The 20382-nt window shown below is 43.8% G+C and overlaps 1 protein-coding gene across 1 annotated transcript in view; it reads left to right on the forward strand.

Moving 5' to 3' along the window:
* Positions 1–20382, forward strand: part of LOC311244795 (voltage-dependent calcium channel subunit alpha-2/delta-4-like) — a gene marked incomplete at both ends in the record, with an annotated part of 181251 nt that overhangs the window by 99785 nt on the left and 61084 nt on the right. Inside the window, 5 exons of the mRNA XM_084334483.1 lie at positions 8953–9086; positions 11363–11380; positions 14015–14092; positions 16641–16721; positions 19734–19808. Of these exons, the coding sequence (XP_084190609.1) occupies positions 8953–9086; positions 11363–11380; positions 14015–14092; positions 16641–16721; positions 19734–19808 (386 nt within the window). The remainder of the gene's footprint in view (positions 1–8952; positions 9087–11362; positions 11381–14014; positions 14093–16640; positions 16722–19733; positions 19809–20382) is intronic.

Raw genomic sequence — 20382 nt, forward strand, 5'->3', positions numbered from 1 at the left:
CGTAAGTGTCCATGACTTTATCTTGGTAGCTCAATGTTACACGGACTACCTTTAAGAGCACTTGGGCGCCGCTGCTGCTGGCGGGGTCAATGTACATGACACTTGCCTTGGTGCTGCTCGATGGTGCAGGTGCAGGCCTTCTTCTGTTACTGTCGTGTAGGACATCTAGGTGGGCTCCGTCACACCGACTGCACCTCTTCTTTAGGCGGCACTCGGCTGCCATGTGACTGCGCGCACATCGGTAACAGCGCCTGTTGGACTTTATCCATTGACTCACTTCTTCTGCATTCATCTTTGTGAACAGGTCACATTGTGACAGCCAGTGTTCCTTCTCGCAGTACGGGCACACCATCTTCCACTTCTCTTTTCTCGAGGGGGTACTGTGGTTCTTACTGCTCGGTACTGATTCTGATTGGTGCATGACAGTCACCGATCTTCTTCCATCGTTTATTCTCCTGGGTCCCTCTCTGGAGCTTGGTGTGCTCCGCACGAACGTATCCAGTCGTAAGCTGCTGACTTCTCTCGCCAGGAAGTCGGCTAGATCAAGGAGGGATGGTTCGGGACCGTTAGGATCACGGTGGTCTCTCTGCCGCCTAAAGCGCTCTTGTCTGGCGGGTGGCAGCTTCTCTAAAATCCTCTCGACGTTAGAGTTGGCGTATAGCTCGTGCATACCCTTTTCCCGTTGCGCTCCCAGCATCCCTACCAGGGACTGCACTTTTATTGACAGGTCGTCTAATGAGCGATTGTCTGTTGCTGGGGGTAGGCGGTCGATATGCCTTATCTCTTGGATTACGTAATCCCATATACGTCCATATCTCTGGTCCAGCGCTGCTAGAGCCGCGGTGTATGGGGTCGTAGAGGTGGCATAGGCTAGCGCTATATTGTGCGCTCGCGGTACTTTCAGGTGCTTCAGTAATATTGCATACTTGTGGCGTTCATCAGCGACATCCACCATCATTGTCTCTAAGCACATCCGGAGCTCCGTGTACTGTGCTCGATTCTCATAGGTGAAGTCTGGAAACGTCGGTGTGGCAATGTATGACGCCGTGGATGGCTGATACATCGGCGAGCGTTGGGGGAGAGGCCTCCTAGGCGAGTCTCCTCTTGCGCCTCTCTGTGGGCTGGTACCGGCAGGGTACCATGGCCCGCTGGTCCAGGTGCTATTCCTCGGGGCTGGTCGTGCGTCATGCTCACCCGTGAATAGAGTCGGGGGTCTGTAGCGCAGCGCCGCGGGGGTATAGCCTGGGCTGTACTGGACCTCCTGGTCCGGTGGAGTACTGTGCTGTCGTCGGGCTTGGTTCTCCTCCTCTCCCTCTTCTTCTTCTATCAGGTCCTCTAGATCCTGTAGTCGTTTATTTAGCTTCTCCGCAGTGTATGCCGCTCCTTCCTTGTAGCTGGGTCTCGCTTGGACCGGTCTGGGAAGGGGGTCTGCGGGGGGTATAGGCTTGGTCTGTTGGTCAAGTTCAGGGTCGCTTGCTCGGTTAGGAGACGCTGCCCTTGACTGTTGTCTCGACGAGTTCCTTGAACCCCTGGCGGAGGGAGAGGGTGTTGCCTTGAGGATCAGCTGCTCCATTAGCTGCGCTTGTAGTCTGTCGCGCTCGGCTTCGCGCTTGGTGAGATCTGCTTCTCTTTGGGCACCGGCAGCGGCGCGCTGGGCGTCGGCCCGGTCTCTTGCCATATTCTCTTCCGTCTGAAGGCGTCTCATCTCCAGGCGTATGCGCTCTTCTTCGCTCCGTTGCTGTGTCTGGAGTCGATCGCGTTCACCCTGAAGTCGATCGCGTTCACCCTGAAGTCGATCGCGTTCGGTAGAGGCTGTCAGGCTGGCGAGGAACGCCTGTGATAGCATCCTCTCCGCTTCGCTGGGGGAAGACGGTTGTAGAGGTGAGCCGCTCCTGGCGGTACTCGTTGGGGAGTCCCGGAGCTCTATTTCCTCGGCGCTCTCCTCCTCTTCTTCCGTGCAGAGTTCTCTCTCTGTAGGGTTGTCTTCCTCCCGGGGCTGGTCGGGGACTACTTCTTCGGTATTGGCGGGGGGTAAAGGCATGTCAGCTCCCTCCTGGTCCCCACCGTGAGCTTGGTCAGTTACATTAGAACCCACTAGGGCCTCTGTGGTCGGGGTAACCTGGTCGTTAAGGTCAGACATAATTTTACTTTCTACTTTTACCGCGTTTACCGTTTGTCGAAGGCTAGGTAGTTGACTGACAGCGTAATCCTCTAAGTACTGAGGTGTCTGTCGTCTGCGCCGCGGGCGTTCTACGTTAGGAGGACCGTTTCGTGGAGTGTTCATCATAGGCCATTTCAATATTTATAACACTATATTAATATTACACTAGTTACCCTCCAGCTCGAAGGACCAATTGTAACTGAGGGGTACAATTCCCTGACTGTATTGATAAGTATGGTATCATTAAACCACTACCGATTATGTACTTTAACTACTGGCCACACAGTACATGATATAGATATGATGAACACTTTCCCACCATGAAACCAAGTCCACACAAATGTATAAATCGAATATTTTATATAGCAAAGGGTATATACAACGTTCACTTAATGACATTTATGATTTGAATGCACTTGTAAGGCAAATGAGTATTCGTAGGCAAATCAACATTGAATGTCCAATCTCTGGTTACGCAGGAAGCAAGTATACAACCTGGTTCTTTAGGGAACTATAGCGATGGTACTTAAATGATTATAGCTGGATATACTAAAAGGGGGTCCCGCTGGTTGTAAGTCAGTAGGGGGGGGGGGTTAGGAGAGCCGCTGGCGATATCCCATCTGGCCAACGATTTCTTGGGAGAATTCAGAGTGCTGAACACGGTGCCCACAGAACCTCGGTCCACAGATGAATACAGCTGGGCCCTCTTGTAGACGGTAGCTGCCGGTCCACAACGAAGAGACGTGAGGCGACCTCACTCGGGGTAGAGCGCCGTCTCACCTGGACTCCTCTCGGGGGGTAGTTCCAACACTCACCAGTGTTGGCTGTTATCCATGGCATAAATCAAAGCACCCAAAGCAAGTAGATAATCCAAGCCGTGTAGGGCTCGCCGTCGTCCGGGTAAGGTAATCCAATGTGCAGGTCCACTCGTCCTGGCCCAGAACTCCTTGGATGAAAGCACCACACGTGGTCTGCCCAGCCTGGTTAAGACTCTAGATAACGCGAGGAACGATGGGGGTACTGCTCACTTTATAACTCTAACCGAACGATGCACCATACATAATAGACTATTATTAACTTAATAGAAATACGTCCCACTCGACGGTATAGTGCCAAACTATGACAATTCAACTATTAATCCACACGATGTCTCAATGCCATTCTGAGGCCAAGTTGACCATACTGCACCACACGTGTATCGTGGGTGAGGCTTAACGTCTTGCCACTAGGTTGGAGGGTAAATAACTAAGGGCTAAGGGACTAAAAGAAAGTTCTACTTTACTTGCGCCATATATATATGCGCTGTGAACAAATAGTACCATTCGTATTTCGCCAGACGTATTCCTACGCGGAACCGGGCTAGTAACGACATGTTCGTCGGCACGATTGAACTTGAACCAAGGGGCTTGGCTGCTGGCGCCAGGTTCTTGTCCAATGAGAGAATGAAACTATTATGGGCTGTTAGTAGACTAAAGGGATATTCAGTGTATATGTACAAGGAATATACAAGGGATATCAAACGATATACAAATACTATTAAATATATATCCATAAATAAATATATATATTCGGTTTAATCTGATCCTTCACAACAGTTAGTTTAAAAGGTTTTAACCGCGACGGGCATATAGTAATGGCGAGGATATAAAGCATGACATCATGACATCATGACATTCTGTTATGACATCATGACATTCTGTTGTGACATCATGACATTCTGTTATGACATAAAAAAAAATAAAAGAATAAAACGTTTTTATTAAAGATTATTTATTAAAGATGAAAGATAAAAACTAAGGATTTGTATAGTCGACTTTGATTGTCCAAAATAAAAAAAATTAAACAATTAAAAAGCATTCCATTTTAAAAAAATTACATGAAAAAAAAATTTACGTTTTTATTAAATTAATATTTTTTTCTTTTTTTTATCATTAGAGTAGAAGTACAGTATAGTATCTTTTTACTAACCAAGCTAACCTGAACCAAGTTAACCTGAACCAAGCTAACCTGAACCAAGCTAAACTTACCTGAAATAGTCGCTGCAGCAACACAGGATTGCCTTGTGGGCGTTAAACTCAGTGCTGTTGACTTTAATAACCACATCACAGAACCTTCCCTCCAGACGCAGCTTATTAAGGATTGTACAGGACATTGTTTCCTTTTCCATGTGGTGATTTTTAAATTGTATCTACAGAATATATTCAATCTTACAAACAAGTAGCCGGAAACAACAAGTGAGATCTTCACTTGTCTTCTGAGATATGAGAGCTTCTGAGAGAATTGTTGAATATATTGTACACAAATGTTCTATTCTAGAATCTAGAATCTAGAATCTAGTATGTTCTATTATGACATCATACTGTGACATCACAACCGGAACATACTGTGACATCATACTGTGACATCACAACATGACATCATACTGTGACATCATACTGTGACATCACACTGTAAAAAAAAATTAAAAAACATGACATTCTTTAAAGTCTAAAAATAAAATACATTTAATTTAAATGAAAATAAATGTAAAATAATAATAACTTTATTTATATAGCACCATTGATACAGATTGCAGCTCAAAGTGCTTTACAGAAAAAACGAAAAACAAAAGGATACATAAAGAAAATTAAAGTATTAAATAATAAAGACATTAAAATGATAAAAACGGGAATAAAACAACTAGATAAGATAGAAAAAATAGCTAAATAAGACGAAAAGTAAGACAACATAAGACAATAAAAATTATTACAAATAAAATTATAATAAAGACCGAAAAATGTAAGTTATAATAATAAAATAGCTAAATTAGATAGTAAACTATAAGAAAAAAAATTATAACAGTAAAATAAGACATTAATGAATAACAAATAAAACTAGACAATTCCGCGAGGGGAAATTGTGAAAGTGTGGGTGATGCCTGTGCACCGCCGGCCAACGGGAGAGCGTCTAAATGTTCTAATTTGTAGCCAAACGATGCGGTGAAACTTTCCGAAAAGTAATAGCAAGAGTTGGCGCAAGCCGGTCATTTTGATACCTTACACGTGTATGTGGTGCCAAAGCTCTGGGAGGAGTTAGCGGACAAAAATCGGCGGAATAAATAAATAATAATAAAAATAGTATAGATTACGAAAGGTGTGTGTGTGTGTGTGTGTGTGTGTGTGTGTGTGTGTGTGTGTGTGTGTGTGTGTGTGTGTGTGTGTGTGTGTGTGTGTGTGTGTGTGTGTGTGTGTGTGTGTGTGTGTGTGTGTGTGTGTGTGTGTGTGTGTGTGTGTGCGAGAGAGAGAGAGAGAGAGAGATGATGAACATCATTTAGCACCATCACTAAAGCACGGAGGTACCTGTACAGTTGTAAATGTAAAGTGATAGGGATGCACCGAATGGGAAATTCTTGGCCGAAACCGATGCCGAAATTAGGAAACAGTTGGCCGAATGCCGAAATGCCGAAAATGATTAATATAAATATATATAATGTATTTTTTTTTCAGCTACCTGATTATGGCAAAAGACATGATTATGGCAAAACTTAAATAATATTAATAATCACTATTATGGGCCCATAAAACATTTATTCAGCACTTTTGAATGCATACATTAATTCCAGACTGCTGAAAGATTGTACAATTTAAACATTTTCTCTTTGCATACAACAAAATGTGCATTAAAGTCAAGTGCATTTTCTTTTCTCTGTAGAATAACTACAACAAAGTGCATTCAGAACAAAGCCAAGGTGCTTTAAAACTGCATAAAGATCTGCATAAAGACACACATGAGAGGGATAATAGCTTATAGCAGACTTAATGATGTTACTGTAGTGGCTACTGTCATAATTCATGGAATTATGGAAGGACTGTTGTATTTACTACATCTCCTGTGACTCTTAGCGGGGGATGACGTAGCTTACGAGAGACGAGTGAAAGAGGACCGCAAGCGTTGTTAGCTACTTAACGCTAACGTTAGTTTAAAAGGTTTTAACCGCGACGGGCATATAGTAATGGCGAGGATATAAAGCATGTTAAAGACGCATTTATTGGATGCGTTGCTCGCGGAGTTTACATAGAAACAGCGCGACTCCCAAGAGGAGTTAGTCATCACAGGCTGCAGAACGCAGGAAGAGCTGCCAAGCTGCTCACGTTATACGTTGCACAAAGTCTGTAGCCGCGTTTTGATTACGTCATCACAACAACACTTTAGGTTACGAACGTTACGTAACCCTGTTCTTTGACATTCAGTGATATATTTTCGGTGCTAAAACCCTTTCGGCCGAAAGCCGAAAATACCTTTTTAACCATTTTCGGGCCGATCATTTTTGGTGGCCGAATATTGGGTGCATCCTAACAGCAGAGACGGGAACACCATTGGACTGGTTTACAACTACAAGGGAAGCTAGCTTGCCTTCCTACTGCAGCTCATGCTTTTTCTCATTCAATTCTTACGAAGGTTTAGTATTGGGGACAAAGTCATTTTACAGTTAAAACCAGATTACAGGCCCTTCCAACTATAATAGACTCTCTGGTACCATAATAGTTTGATTGATTGATTGAAGTTTATTTCAAATATGCAACAACAACAAACAAACCACAAGTACAGATATAGCCGTCCAAATAATAAATGTATAAAAAAAAGAAAACGTACTTATTTTTGTCACTCATTACATTTGAAAAGGAGTGGGAAGAAGTATACACTTATTTAATCCCACCCCTTTTTACTCATCATCAGATCATACTAACTATCTGATCTCTTTATTGTCAGACTTATAATGAAAAATTAACTTGGTTAACAAAACATTTGGTTACCCTGTATATTTCCTCTAGCCATTCTATATACATATATCCAACTACATACCTACATATGCACATATATACAAACACATACATACACAGAGAAGTAACTGTTGACTACAGTACATGTAAATAGCTGGTATTTACATTTTGGAAGCCTAGGAAAAATGTCCATAGATTAGTTGCGAGGGGGCTGCAGATGGCAGGAATGTCCGAGCCAAGAGCTACTGTAAATCATTGGCAAAACCCTGCTCTATATCTGGAATAATAATTAATAATTTGCAGTCACCAGATTTGGAGGAGACACTGCTTCCTGTATCCAGTCAGACTTGGACTCGATTCATGCGTTTGTTTTGAGAATCCAAAGAATCAAATGAAAGATCAACAAATTAAAATTAGTGAACAAAGTTCACATCACAACAGTAAAAAAAAGTTAGATGAAATAAGAATACAAATATAAAACAATTAAAATCTAAGCCTTTAATTAACACTTTGGACACCAGACCCGATGATACTCAGGTTAACTCGCCAACCGCTCAGCGCCAGACCCGAGTATAGTCGGGTTTTCATCGTTATTTATTTTATTCGATATCTCCATTCATTACAGGCACACGGACATCTGGGTTAACATGGGGAATCATCCTGATAATGCCAAAGTGCAATACCGGCCGCATCCACCCAGGTGGCAGTATCGAGCACCCTTTGAAACATTATAATCTTGGCCTGTGCGTCGATCAAAAGTCTCCGGTCGGATTTCTATTGGTCGGGCAAGGGGGGGCGGTTATAACGGTCTGATTGAGAAGCGTGAATTGCTCCCGGTGCATGATGTGTGGCGGATTACAGTATGTTGGTGACACGATCGACACCAATACTGGGACTTGTGACTTGGAATATTCTTTTTGGGGTACATCCTAGTGAAGGTAAGGGCTATATGATATCAATCCTGCTGTGATCCAACCATGACTTCAGCTCGATCACAACATGTGTGTGTGTAACGTTACTCCACAACGTGTGCCGTTGGTGACGATCAAAGCATACAAAAATTACCCCCCCCCGCCCCCCCTTTCATGCATTCATGATGAAACATAATACCGATAATATAGATGTGATTTCGAAATAGTAGCGTGTACAGGCGAGAAATGTCAATGTTTTTAGTGAATTGCACGTATTGCTGCATAGCGTAGTTTTCTTGGATTAGACAGGATCACTCTAAAACTATAGGCCTACTCATATTCACCACGGTATAACACGGGAATGTATGGATGAAAAATGTATTTCTTTAACACATATTGAACAATAGATAGTCGATGTCAAATGGGCCATAGTATTGTATCCATAGCTATAATATAGAATATAGTTATAGCCCTGCAAACACCGCCACGTATTCCTATATTTTAGAGCGTCTGCCTTTTAACAACACATCACGCATACCGCTGTGGCGTCCATTGCGTTAAGAACAATTATAAACCTAAAACACAAGAGCAGATCACCTCAATGTATCTCAATACAAAGAAAGATATTAAAATGTGTGTACATGTGTGTGTACATGACTGAATGTGTGTGTGTGTGTATGTGCGTTGATTTTGTCTTGTTTTCATGGTGTCCTCTGTTTTCCCACGTCCCTCCGTCCACCCTTCCTCTGCGCAGGCTACTACAGTACACATCTTGTCTCTGTCTCCCCCTGCAGGCTACTAGTACACACACATCTTGTCTCTGTCTCCCCCTGCAGGCTACTACAGTACACATCTTGTCTCTGTCTCCCCCTGCAGGCTACTACAGTACACATCTTGTCTCTGTCTCCCCCTGCAGGCTACTACAGTACACATCTTGTCTCTGTCTCCCCCTGCAGGCTACTAGTACACACACATCTTGTCTCTATCTCCCCCTGCAGGCTACTACAGTACACATCTTGTCTCTGTCTCCCCCTGCAGGCTACTACAGTACACATCTTGTCTCTGTCTCCCCCTGCAGGCTACTAGTACACACACATCTTGTCTCTGTCTCCCCCTGCAGGCTACTACACACACATCTCCACGCTGGCGGACGTGCAGGAGAACGTTATGGAGTATCTGCACGTCCTCAGCCGGCCAATGGTCATCAACCACGACCATGACATCATCTGGACAGAGGCCTACATGGACACTGTGGTGAGACCTGCTCTCCCGCTGTCCTCTCTGTATGTTATGGGTTCAATTCCATAATGCTATATAATACTACGTATTAAAAAAAATTATTTAACCTTTATTTAACCAGGAAGTCCCATTGAGATACAAGATCTCTTTTGCAAGGGAGACCTGGCCAAGATGACAGCAATAACATTTGCAAATATATCAGACGGCAATCAAATGTGCGATACATCACACGAGAACATAATAAAAGTGCATGTATACAATTACATCACATGTAAACACAAAGCAGAATAGTCTACATGATAGTAAAAGTATATGACAGTAAAATACAGGGTAATACAGTAATTTTGCAGTTGGGACCCGACTACAGAAAGCAGCGTCATTCTTCTTATAGGAAGTTATGTAATACAGATTTAAATTCGCAGAGGGAGACCAGGGTATCTAAGTGGATATGGTCCTGTAGCCCATTCCATGCCCAAGGTGCGAAGCTTGAAAAAGCTGTTCTTCCTAGTTCAGTGTTTATTCTCTGGTTTTTTAAAAGTAGCCATCTTGTGGACCTGGTATGGTAGCTGCTAGAGGCAAAGCTAATTAGGTTGGAAAGATAACGGGAAGCTTCCCTATGACGGCCTTATATATAAAAACAAACATGTGGGATTTCCTCCGTACGTACAGAGAGGTCCATCCTACCATTTGGTAAAGCACACAGTGGTGAGTAAGCCCTTTGGCACTGTAGTGATTCACATCCAATTACAAGAAACATTCTGCTACCTATGGTAAGAGTATAATTATACTCTCAAATGTCACAAGTGCTGTTCACGCTGTTCTTCTGAACGCCTGCAGCGAAGTAATGCAAAGTCGATAGACGTATATATATACGTCAGTCTCGGTGTGCGCGCACATCCCCGGAACATAATCCTGGTCAGAACAACGGGGCAGACTACAATATATTTGCATTTGTTAGCCATGCTAGCGATCTAAAACAATCAATCCATGCCAAAGCTAGATATGTAAAAGGTGAAAGACTCACACACTTGACATCCAGACGTTTTCATTTTAAACAGCTGTTAGTCAGGGGAGTGTCATGGTTTCTCCATAGAGCCCCATTATACTGTTAGTCAGGGGAGTGTCATGGTTTCTCCATAGAGCTCCATTATACTGTTAGTCAGGGGAGTGTCATGGTTTCTCCATAGAGCTCCATTATACTGTTAGTCAGGGGAGTGTCATGGTTTCTCCATAGAGCTGCATTATACTGTTAGTCAGGGGAGTGTCATGGTTTCTCCATAGAGCTCCATTATACTGTTAGTCAGGGGAGTGTCATGGTTTCTCCATAGAGCTCCATTATACTGTTAGTCAGGGGAGTGTCATGGTTTCTCCCTAGAGCTCCATTATACTGTTAGTCAGGGGAGTGTCATGGTTTCTCCATAGAGCTCCATTATACTGTTAGTCAGGGGAGTGTCATGGTTTCTCCATTGAGCTCCATTATACTGTTAGTCAGGGGAGTGTCATGGTTTCTCCATAGAGCTCCATTATACTGTTAGTCAGGGGAGTGTCATGGTTTCTCCATAGAGCTCCATTATACTGTTAGTCAGGGGAGTGTCATGGTTTCTCCATAGAGCTCCATTATACTGTTAGTCAGGGGAGTGTCATGGTTTCTCCATAGAGCCCCGTCGTATTTTCTTGTAGCGCAGCAGCTCGCGCAGGTCCGGGGCAACTTAGTCACGTGACTCAGCTGGTATTGCTGATTGGCTCGAACACGGTATGTTTGTAAACAGCGAACAGGTCTATAGAAGGAACGAGATCACGTGACTCCGGACAGCCGACGTTTACGTACAACGCAGCCAACTCCAGCACCCAGAAATCACAACTTTTGATTAACCCACCAAAATATAATGAATTACATTTTCATTTCAATAGTCGTTTTAAGATAGCAAAAAATTGTAAATACAATATTCCAAGATTCAAGAAAACGTAATTGCAACGTTTTCAGGACAAGAGTATAGTTCAAACAGTACAAAGGTAAAATAGTAAACTGTTAAGTATATTAGAAAATGGGTCAACTGAATTTAAAAGGGTTTCCTTTACTCTACTGTACATCACTGGTCCGATGCATCTTCATTTTCACATGCCATCTCATTCTCCATGTGCTCAGTTCCTCTTCATGTGTTTGATTGATTGATTGATTGATTGATTGATTGATTGATTGATTGATTGATTGATTGCTCCTCTTCATGTGTTCATGTCACTCATATGTTCCTTTCCTCTCATCAACCCGTGGAACTTCATCTCCATACCAGCTGCCCAATGCCAAAGAGGTATTATTATCACCATCTACTACTATAGATAATAGTATAGTAAGTGTTTCTTTTTTTTTTATAGTATTTACTGTAGTTATTCCCTTTTTTTTTTTTTTTAGCTTTTTTCCCGGCCTTGTAGTTATTACTATAGTATAGTAAATGTGTAGTATAGTCATTTGAAGTGTACTGTAGTTTACTACTCTACATTATACTATAGAATGAAGCGCTCTGAGGGCGGTTAGGTGGCCGAGCGGAGATTGCGTTCGTCACCAGCCCCGGAGCTGAGCTGGATTTGCCTGTTCGAATCCAGCTCACAGCTCCGGGGTTGTCACCAGCTTGGCTGGCCGTCTGCACTGATACAATTGGCTGTATCAGAGGGTGGGAGAAGCTGGCGGGGTGGGTCCGGGTCGTTGTAAACAGCGACTCCTACAGTTCGGTCGGGGCGCCTGCTAAGCGCGGATTGGACGTGAGGGGGATAGTGTGGTCCTCCCACACGCTACGCCCTCTCAATGAGAATCCGCGCTGCCAGGTGAAAAGAAGCGGTGATTGGCTGGACGTGTGTCGGAGGAAGCACGTGGTAGCCTCCACTCTCCCAGATGATCTGACTGTGGGGGGTAAGTGCGCAGCGACCAGGAAGGGACTGGGAATTGGCATACGACTAACATTGGGATGGGAGAAAATCGGAGGAAAAATGGAGGGGGAAAAAGACCAAAAAATAAATAAAAAATAAAAAAAGAATGAAGCGCTCTGTCAGAAATCTATCATAATCAATAAGTGTGGAAAGGCGAAAGTGTGCTTTTCATGTTGTCGGAAATCTATTACAATCTTTTTTCTTTTCTTTTATATATATATATTTGTCATAGATCTTATCATAGACAGATCAATTTAAAAACATTGGGAGGTTTTAATGTCAATTCTCTGCTTGTTTTATGCCCGTCTAATATAATTAATGGCAATTTTATGCTCATTTTATACCTATGTCTATTTTGTGTCTACATCACTGCTGTGAAGCACTTCTGCAATTCTTGTATGAAAGGTTCTATATAAATAACGTTTATTATTATTATTATTATTATTATTATTATTATTATTATTATTATTATTATTATTATTATTATTATTATTATTATTATTATTATTATTATTATTATTATTATTATTATTATTATTATTATTATTATTATTATTATTATTATTATTATATACTACAGTATGGGTTCTCACATGCTTAATGAGTTAACACTACGTGCAGTCCTACACTGCCCTCTAGTGTAATAATAATAATAATAATAATAAATTGGATTTTAAGAGAGAAGCGCCTTTCTCAGACTCAAGAACACTGTACAAGGAAAGGGTGGAAAAAAAATTGAAAAAATAAAAGATAAAAAAATTAAAAATTATGAATATGTATAGTAACAACAGGAAAAAACAAATAAGAACAAAAATAAACAACAAAAGCGGGATCTGTGGCTTAAAAGAAAAGAGTCAGGGGTGGGCTATTTGGGAGCGGGCCGTGTTGCGTGAAGGCAAGTGTGAACAGGTGGGGTTTTAGGTGGGTTTTGAATAATAATATAATAATTTGAAGAGGTTGATGGTGTCAGAGCCTCGGATGGGGGGGGAGAGGGAGTTCCACAGCCTGGGGGCAGCTACAGCGAAAGCTCGGTCTCCCAGTGTGGAACGCCTGGTGCGGGGGATGGTGAGGAGGTCGGAGTTGGAGGAGCGGAGGCCTGGTGCTGGAGTGTAGGGTGGAGTAGGGTCAGGTAGGAGGAGCGGAGGCCTGGTGCTGGAGTGTAGGGTGGAGTAGGGTCAGGTAGGAGGAGCGGAGGCCTGGTGCTGGAGTGTAGGGTGGAGTAGGTGGGTCAGGTAGGAGGAGCGGAGGCCTGGTGCTGGAGTGTAGGGTGGAGTAGGGTCAGGTAGGAGGAGCGGAGGCCTGGTGCTGGAGTGTAGGGTGGAGTAGGGTCAGGTAGGAGGAGCGGAGGCCTGGTGCTGGAGTGTAGGGGTGGAGTAGGGTCAGGTAGGAGGAGCGGAGGCCTGGTGCTGGAGTGTAGGGTGGAGTAGGTTGGTCAGGTAGGAGGAGCGGAGGCCTGGTGCTGGAGTGTAGGGTGGAGTAGGGTCAGGTAGGAGGAGCGGAGGCCTGGTGCTGGAGTGTAGGGTGGAGTAGGTCGGTCAGGTAGGAGCGGAGGCCTGGTGCTGGAGTGTAGGGTGGAGTAGGGTCAGGTAGGAGGAGCGGAGGCCTGGTGCTGGAGTGTAGGGTGGAGTAGGTCGGTCAGGTAGGAGCGGAGGCCTGGTGCTGAAGTGTAGGGTGGAGTAGGGTCAGGTAGGAGGAGCGGAGGCCTGGTGCTGGAGTGTAGGGTGGAGTAGGTCGGTCAGGTAGGAGCGGAGCTAATGATGCTAATGATGGAGCATCGCTGTCGGTTGTGTGATAGTAAAGGGCTAACCTTCTGTATCATCACAGTGGAAAGGGTTAACCGGCTGTCGTGTGGCAGTGAAAGGGGGTTAAAAGTCAAGGTTAACAATAAAACAAGCAGCAGGAAGTATAAAAACAGTGAAGTTAAAATAACATAACAACCCAACAGCAGGGGGTGCTGTAGGACCGTGGCGGAGGTTACAGTGAATATGTGACGACGCCGGTGAACCTTCTCTCCTCCTCAGCTCTTCAACACCAAGGCTCAGAGCCTCCTGCTCATGACCTCCGTGGCCATGCCCGTCTTCAGCAAGAAGAAGGAGACGGTACAGTGGGCCAGTTCCATTTATTGATTCCATTATTATTCTGTATTATTTGAGAAAATTCAATTTGTAAATTTCCGGATTTGTTTTGACAGTCTGAGAGTTTTATGTTGAGTTGAGTTGTTTTTTTGTTGTGGAGGACATCTTCAGTTTTGCAGGATTTTTGGGGAGAGCATGCGGCACTTGAGACAAAACACACTATATCCTATATAATTGTATTTGAATTCCTCTTGTTTCTTTGTTTACATACCATTGCGTACAGCTTGTGTTATATTACGTTTTATTGTGTTTTTTTGTGGCCATCTTGGTCTTAGGTCTATATAACTTATTAATAAATGTCAAGTATACTATTATATACTTACTGTTTATGTGTCTTGTAAGCACATATGGGCTGGGGCATACACCTGTATGTAAGACACGAACATAAAAAACATCAAATCAAATCAAAAATCAAATCTGTATTAATTAAACGCACAATTAACTGAATTGTTCAACGCGGCTAAGTCTGTGTTACGTGAGCTAAAGACTTACTTTCTTTATTTTCTTTTGTTTATTTACACATATAAAAACAATTACATATATATATATAACACAATATAAATCACAAAGAGATGTGAAGGAGAATTGCCTAAAACCCTCACGGGGCTTGTATGTGGCATTCTCCAAGAAGCAGAATTATAGTCAGATTACATCAATATAAAATTAAAATAAATATTTTTTAAGGATCATTTGATTAGATTTTGATTTGATTGAAGTTTATTTCAAATATGCAACATAACAAACAAACATCAAGTACATAAGCCGTTCAAATGAAGAACAAACGAAAAAGTCAAACTCAATTATTATTATTTTCTTTTGTCATTTACATATTTGAAAAGGAATGGGAAGAAGCATACACTTATTTAATCCCACCCCTATTTACTCATCAGAACATACTATATATTTATTTACTAATTCATATCATACATTACTAGACTTATATTGAAAAAAATGAACTTAGTTAACATTCATTCATAATTCCCATATGGAAAACTCGGGAGTGCTGTGTCTGTGTGCATTCATTTTCTGTAAGTCCGGCCATGCTGTTCACCTAATGATGATGCTAGCTATCTCCAAACGGACTGGATGGACACCACATCTGTTTTGTTTTTTTATCCACTTTTTCTCCTCCTATTTTCTGTATTTTCCTCCCATCCCAATTTAGTCGTTATGCCAATTCCCCCCCTTCCCTTCCTGGTCGTTGCGCGCATGTGCCCCCCCCCCCACTGGTCGGTCTAGGGAGCCCTGAAGTCTATCACATGCTTATCCTCCGAGACATAGGAGACAGCCTATGTGCTTCTTATTCCGAGGGCTTAAGTGATTGGACTCCATTTTGTCTTTGCGATTTAGGAATTAAGAGGTGCATAATTTAAGGAATTAAGTGTTGCCCGACTTAGGAGTTAAGTGGTATAAACTCGTAAGGAAGCTTACATGCAATAATTGCGATGTATTTATTTATTTATTTATTTGAGACAGTGTATATAAGCCCGCCCCCCCCCCCCCCCCGTCTCCCCAGCTGTCTCAAGTCCACGTGAGACTCACTGGACGCTACACAACAACCGTGACACCGTCACACATCCGGTTTTGTGTGGAGATGTGCACCCCCCCCCCCCCCCACTAAAACCGTCACGTCACGTGGAAACAATAAACCCTGGTTCAACAAGGACATAGCATCGCTACGAAAAGAAAAGAACACAGCTTACATAAATGGAAATAAAGAGCAGTACAAATCTGCTAAATATAAACTACGGTCTGGTCCAATCAGGCAGGCCAAATCAAATCATGCAAAAAAAAAATGGAAGATCAATTCGCTGCCAACAATCCCAGAGCAGTCTGGAAAACCCTACAAGAAATAACAAACTACAGGCGGCCGGGTAGCACAGCGGCCTAAGCGCTCATCACCAACGCGAGAGACACCGGTATCGAATCCGGCTGTCAGCAGCGGTGCCTCCGGCTTGGCCGGCCGTCATACTGGCTCAATTGGCAGAGTCAGCGGGAGGGAAGCCGGTGGGTGGTAATCTGGTCGTTGTAAACAGCGACTCCTACAGGTCGGTCAGGGCGCCTGCACAGTGCGGGAGGGAGATGGTGAGGGTAGTGTGAGCCTCCCACGCGTTACACTTCACCCAATGAGACTCCGCGCTGGCAGGTGAAAAGAGGCTGCTGGCTGTCTCCACATGTATCGGAGGAAGCATGTGATAGACTTCAGGGCTCCCTAGACCGACCAGTGGGGGGCAAAATCCGCGCAACGACCAGGAAGGGGAGGGGGGAATTGGCATAACGACAAAAGATTGGGATGGGAGGAAAACACAGAAAAATGGAGGATAAAAAGTTAAAAAAAATTATAATAATAATAATAATAATAATAATAATAACAAACTACAAAAAACTCCCCCCCCCCCCTACATACAGATGATGACCCGGACCTCCCTGACAAGCTCAACCACTTCTATGCCCGGTTCGACAAACAGTTTTTTTTTATTTATTTGAGCCCCCCCCCCCTCTGTCTCTCCAGCTGTCCCATGGGATCCTGCTGGGCGTGGTGGGCTCTGACATACCCCTCCAGGAAGTCATGAAGCTGGCGCCAAGATATCTGGTGGGCTACTCTTTATTACGGGTTCTAAACTGTCGGGTACTATTAACCCTTTCACTACCACACGACAGAAGGTTAACCTTTCACAACCACATTACATTAGCCGGTAGTGGCAGTGAAAGGGTTAACCTTCTGTAGCTTGATTGATTGAATTGATTGAACATTTTATTAACAGATTGCAGAATGGGTACAATACAGTACGGCTCAATACACACAATTGTTAAGGGGATGCAGGCCAGAGAAAGACTTTCGTCTTGTTTACATCAGGGTCCCCCAACCCCCTGTAGTGTGGTAGTGAAAGGGTTAACCTTCTGTCGTGTGGTTGTGAAAGGGTTAACCCTTTGACTTGTGGCAGTGAAAGGGTTAACCTTCTGTATTGTCACAGTGAAAGGGTTAACCCTTTGGTAGTGTGGTAGTGAAAGGGTTAAACTGTGTGGGTATCCAGTAAGAAGAAAGACTGTCGGGCTTTAAAACTGTGTAGGACCCAGGCCTAGAACTGCGCCCTGAGAGAGGGAACTGCGCCCTGAGAGGGAGGTTTGCCCTGAGAGGGAAGTTTGCCCTGAGAGAGGGAACTGCGCCCTGAGAGGGAGGTTTGCCCTGAGAGGGAAGTTTGCCCTGAGAGAGAGAGGTTTGCCCTGAGTGGGAGGTTTGCCCTGAGAGAGAGGTTTGTCCTGAGAGGGAGGTTTGTCCTGAGAGAGAGGTTTGCCCTGAGAGAGAGGTTTGCCCTGAGAGAGAGGTTTGTCCTGAGAGAGAGGTTTGTCCTGAGAGAGAGGTTTGCCCTGAGAGAGAGGTTTGTCCTGAGAGAGAGGTTTGCCCTGAGAGAGGGAGGTTTGCCCTGAGAGAGAGGTTTTTCCTGAGAGAGAGGTTTGCCCTGAGAGAGAGGTTTGCCCTGAGAGAGAGAGGTTTGCCCTGAGAGGGAGGTTTGTCCTGAGAGAGAGGTTTGCCCTGAGAGAGAGAGGTTTGTCCTGAGAGAGAGGTTTGTCCTGAGAGGGAGGTTTGTCCTGAGAGAGAGGTTTGTCCTGAGAGGGAGGTTTGCCCTGAGTGGGAGGTTTGCCCTGAGAGGGAGGTTTGTCCTGAGAGAGAGGTTTGCCCTGAGAGGGAGGTTTGCCCTGAGAGGGAGGTTTGTCCTGAGAGAGAGGTTTGTCCTGAGAGAGAGGTTTGTCCTGAGAGAGAGGTTTGTCCTGAGAGGGAAGTTTGTCCTGAGAGGGAGGTTTGTCCTGAGAGAGAGGTTTGCCCTGAGAGAGGGAGGTTTGTCCTGAGAGGGAGGTTTGTCCTGAGAGAGAGGTTTGCCCTGAGAGAGGGGTTTGTCCTGAGAGGGAGGTTTGCCCTGAGAGAGGGGTTTGTCCTGAGAGGGAGGTTTGACCTGAGAGAGAGAGGTTTGCCCTGAGAGAGAGGTTTGTCCTGAGAGAGAGAGGTTTGCCCTGAGAGAGAGGTTTGCCCTGAGAGAGAGGTTTGCCCTGAGAGAGAGAGGTTTGCCCTGAGAGAGAGGTTTGCCCTGAGAGAGAGGTTTGTCCTGAGAGAGAGGTTTGCCCTGAGAGAGAGGTTTGTCCTGAGTGGGAGGTTTGTCCTGAGTGGGAGGTTTGCCCTGAGAGAGAGGTTTGCCCTGAGAGAGAGAGGTTTGCCCTGAGAGGGAGGTTTGACCTGAGAGAGGGAGGTTTGCCCTGAGAGAGAGGTTTGCCCTGAGAGAGAGGTTTGCCCTGAGAGGGAGGTTTGTCCTGAGAGGCAGGTTTGTCCTGAGAGAGAGAGGTTTGCCCTGAGAGAGAGGTTTGCCCTGAGAGAGAGGTTTGCCCTGAGAGAGAGGTTTGCCCTGAGAGAGAGGTTTGTCCTGAGAGGGAGGTTTGCCCTGAGAGAGAGAGGTTTGCCCTGAGTGGGAGATTCGAAGGGTCAAAGTGGGTATCTGTCAGGTTTTAAACTGTGGATACCAAACAGAGAAGGTAAAGATGACTTTAAACTGTTAAATAGTAATCCAGAACTATTTTATTGCACTGTAAAAAAATAAAAATAAAAAAACGATATTTTTATATTGAAAGTTTTATGTCTGCACTTTATCTGCTCATTTGATGTCTTTTCTATTCTACTATTTTATTGCACTGCACTATTTTACTCTGTCTATTCTATCTTACTCGTTTTATTATTGTCTATTTTTAAAAGTGAATCAAATCATAAACAAGGTGGCCTGTTGGGATGTTAGATCCTAATGTGAAAAACTGTGATTTTATATGCCTGTCTTTTTTTTCGTTGTAAAGCAGTTTGAGCTGCAATTTTTGTATGAAAGGTGCTCTACAAATAAAGTGTATTATTATTATTATTACTCACTCTAACCATAGCCTCTCCACACATCAGCACTGACGACGTGAGGTCACTCTACGTCTCTATGTTTCAAGTTCAAGTTTCAAGTTTCTTTAATAGTTGTCATACAGAAGTACAGAATACTTTTATACAAAATGCTTCTTACTGTTACGCTCCAGAGACTGTGCTAGACAAGATACGTATGAAATAACATAGTATAGCATGTAAAATAGAAGTAAAAATAGAGGTCACAGTGTTCAGTATAGACATATGTACAATGTTCGATGCAGAATAGAAGTAACTGAGTTACCATACAATATACAATATACTATGCAGTGTACTAATATACAATACTATATAGTGCAGAGCAGAAATGGGATGAGGTACAATTTAGGTACAATTTACAGTAAGGTGTACGAGTTGTAGTGCAAATCCTTTACCAATAAATATAAAGTGTAAAGTGTGTTTGTGTGATCTAAAGTGTGGAGAGTGGGTGCTGCAGTGTGTTGTTTGTTTAAAGTGAGTGTGTGCGTGTGGGTGTGTGTGCTGTGTGCATTTGATGGTTGTTGTTGCATAGTGTTTATTGTTCGTTGAGCAGCCTGATGGCCTGGGGATAGAAGCTTCTTCTGAGTCTTTCTGTGCTCGCCTTGAGACTCCGGTATCGCTGACGTGGTTATTATGGGTGGACAGACGTTTAACCACGACGCCTGTGCTCTTCCTCTCCAGCTGGGAGCCCACGGTTACGCCTTCCTCATCACCAACAACGGCTACATCCTGTCGCACCCTGACCTCCGGCCGCTGGTGAGTCCTCGTGCTCCTCCCCAGGTCATAGAGGGTCTCACTGGGCAGAATACATGTGCTTTCATAGTGGAATAATAATGTAGTAAACAATGTACTTCAGTCAGTAAACATCAGGGCTGACCTCGACTAGTCCAATAGTAGTTGACTAATCGATCGAAATGAGCCGTAGTCCACTGCCAACCTCTTAGTCGAATGCAAAGGGGAAAAAAAGATAATAATAATAATTATTATTATTATTATTATTAAAAAAAAATGTAATCATTCTTTCCAAAAGCAAAGAGGCCTAGAAGCGTGGCTAATGCTTAATGGTGCGCATACCAGCGAGGCTAACTGCCTAAGAAAACAGGCACAGAGGCACTGAAAGAGGATTTCACCATCTAATGAACACGCTAGACTAGACAAATATCAACATGTATCCATCAGTGGACCAATTGCATGATTTTGCACAGAGGACAAGAAGCCTTCAGTCGACTCCTTCAGACATTAAGCTTCACCCCCCACAGCCCAAATGGAATGATCCCCCCCAAAAAAATAAAATTTTATTCAGGGGGGTAAATGGTAAATGGCTGATTTT

The sequence above is a fragment of the Notolepis coatsorum genome (assembly GCF_963971535.1).
Source record: "Notolepis coatsorum genome assembly, chromosome: 18".
NCBI lineage: Eukaryota > Metazoa > Chordata > Actinopteri > Aulopiformes > Paralepididae > Notolepis > Notolepis coatsorum.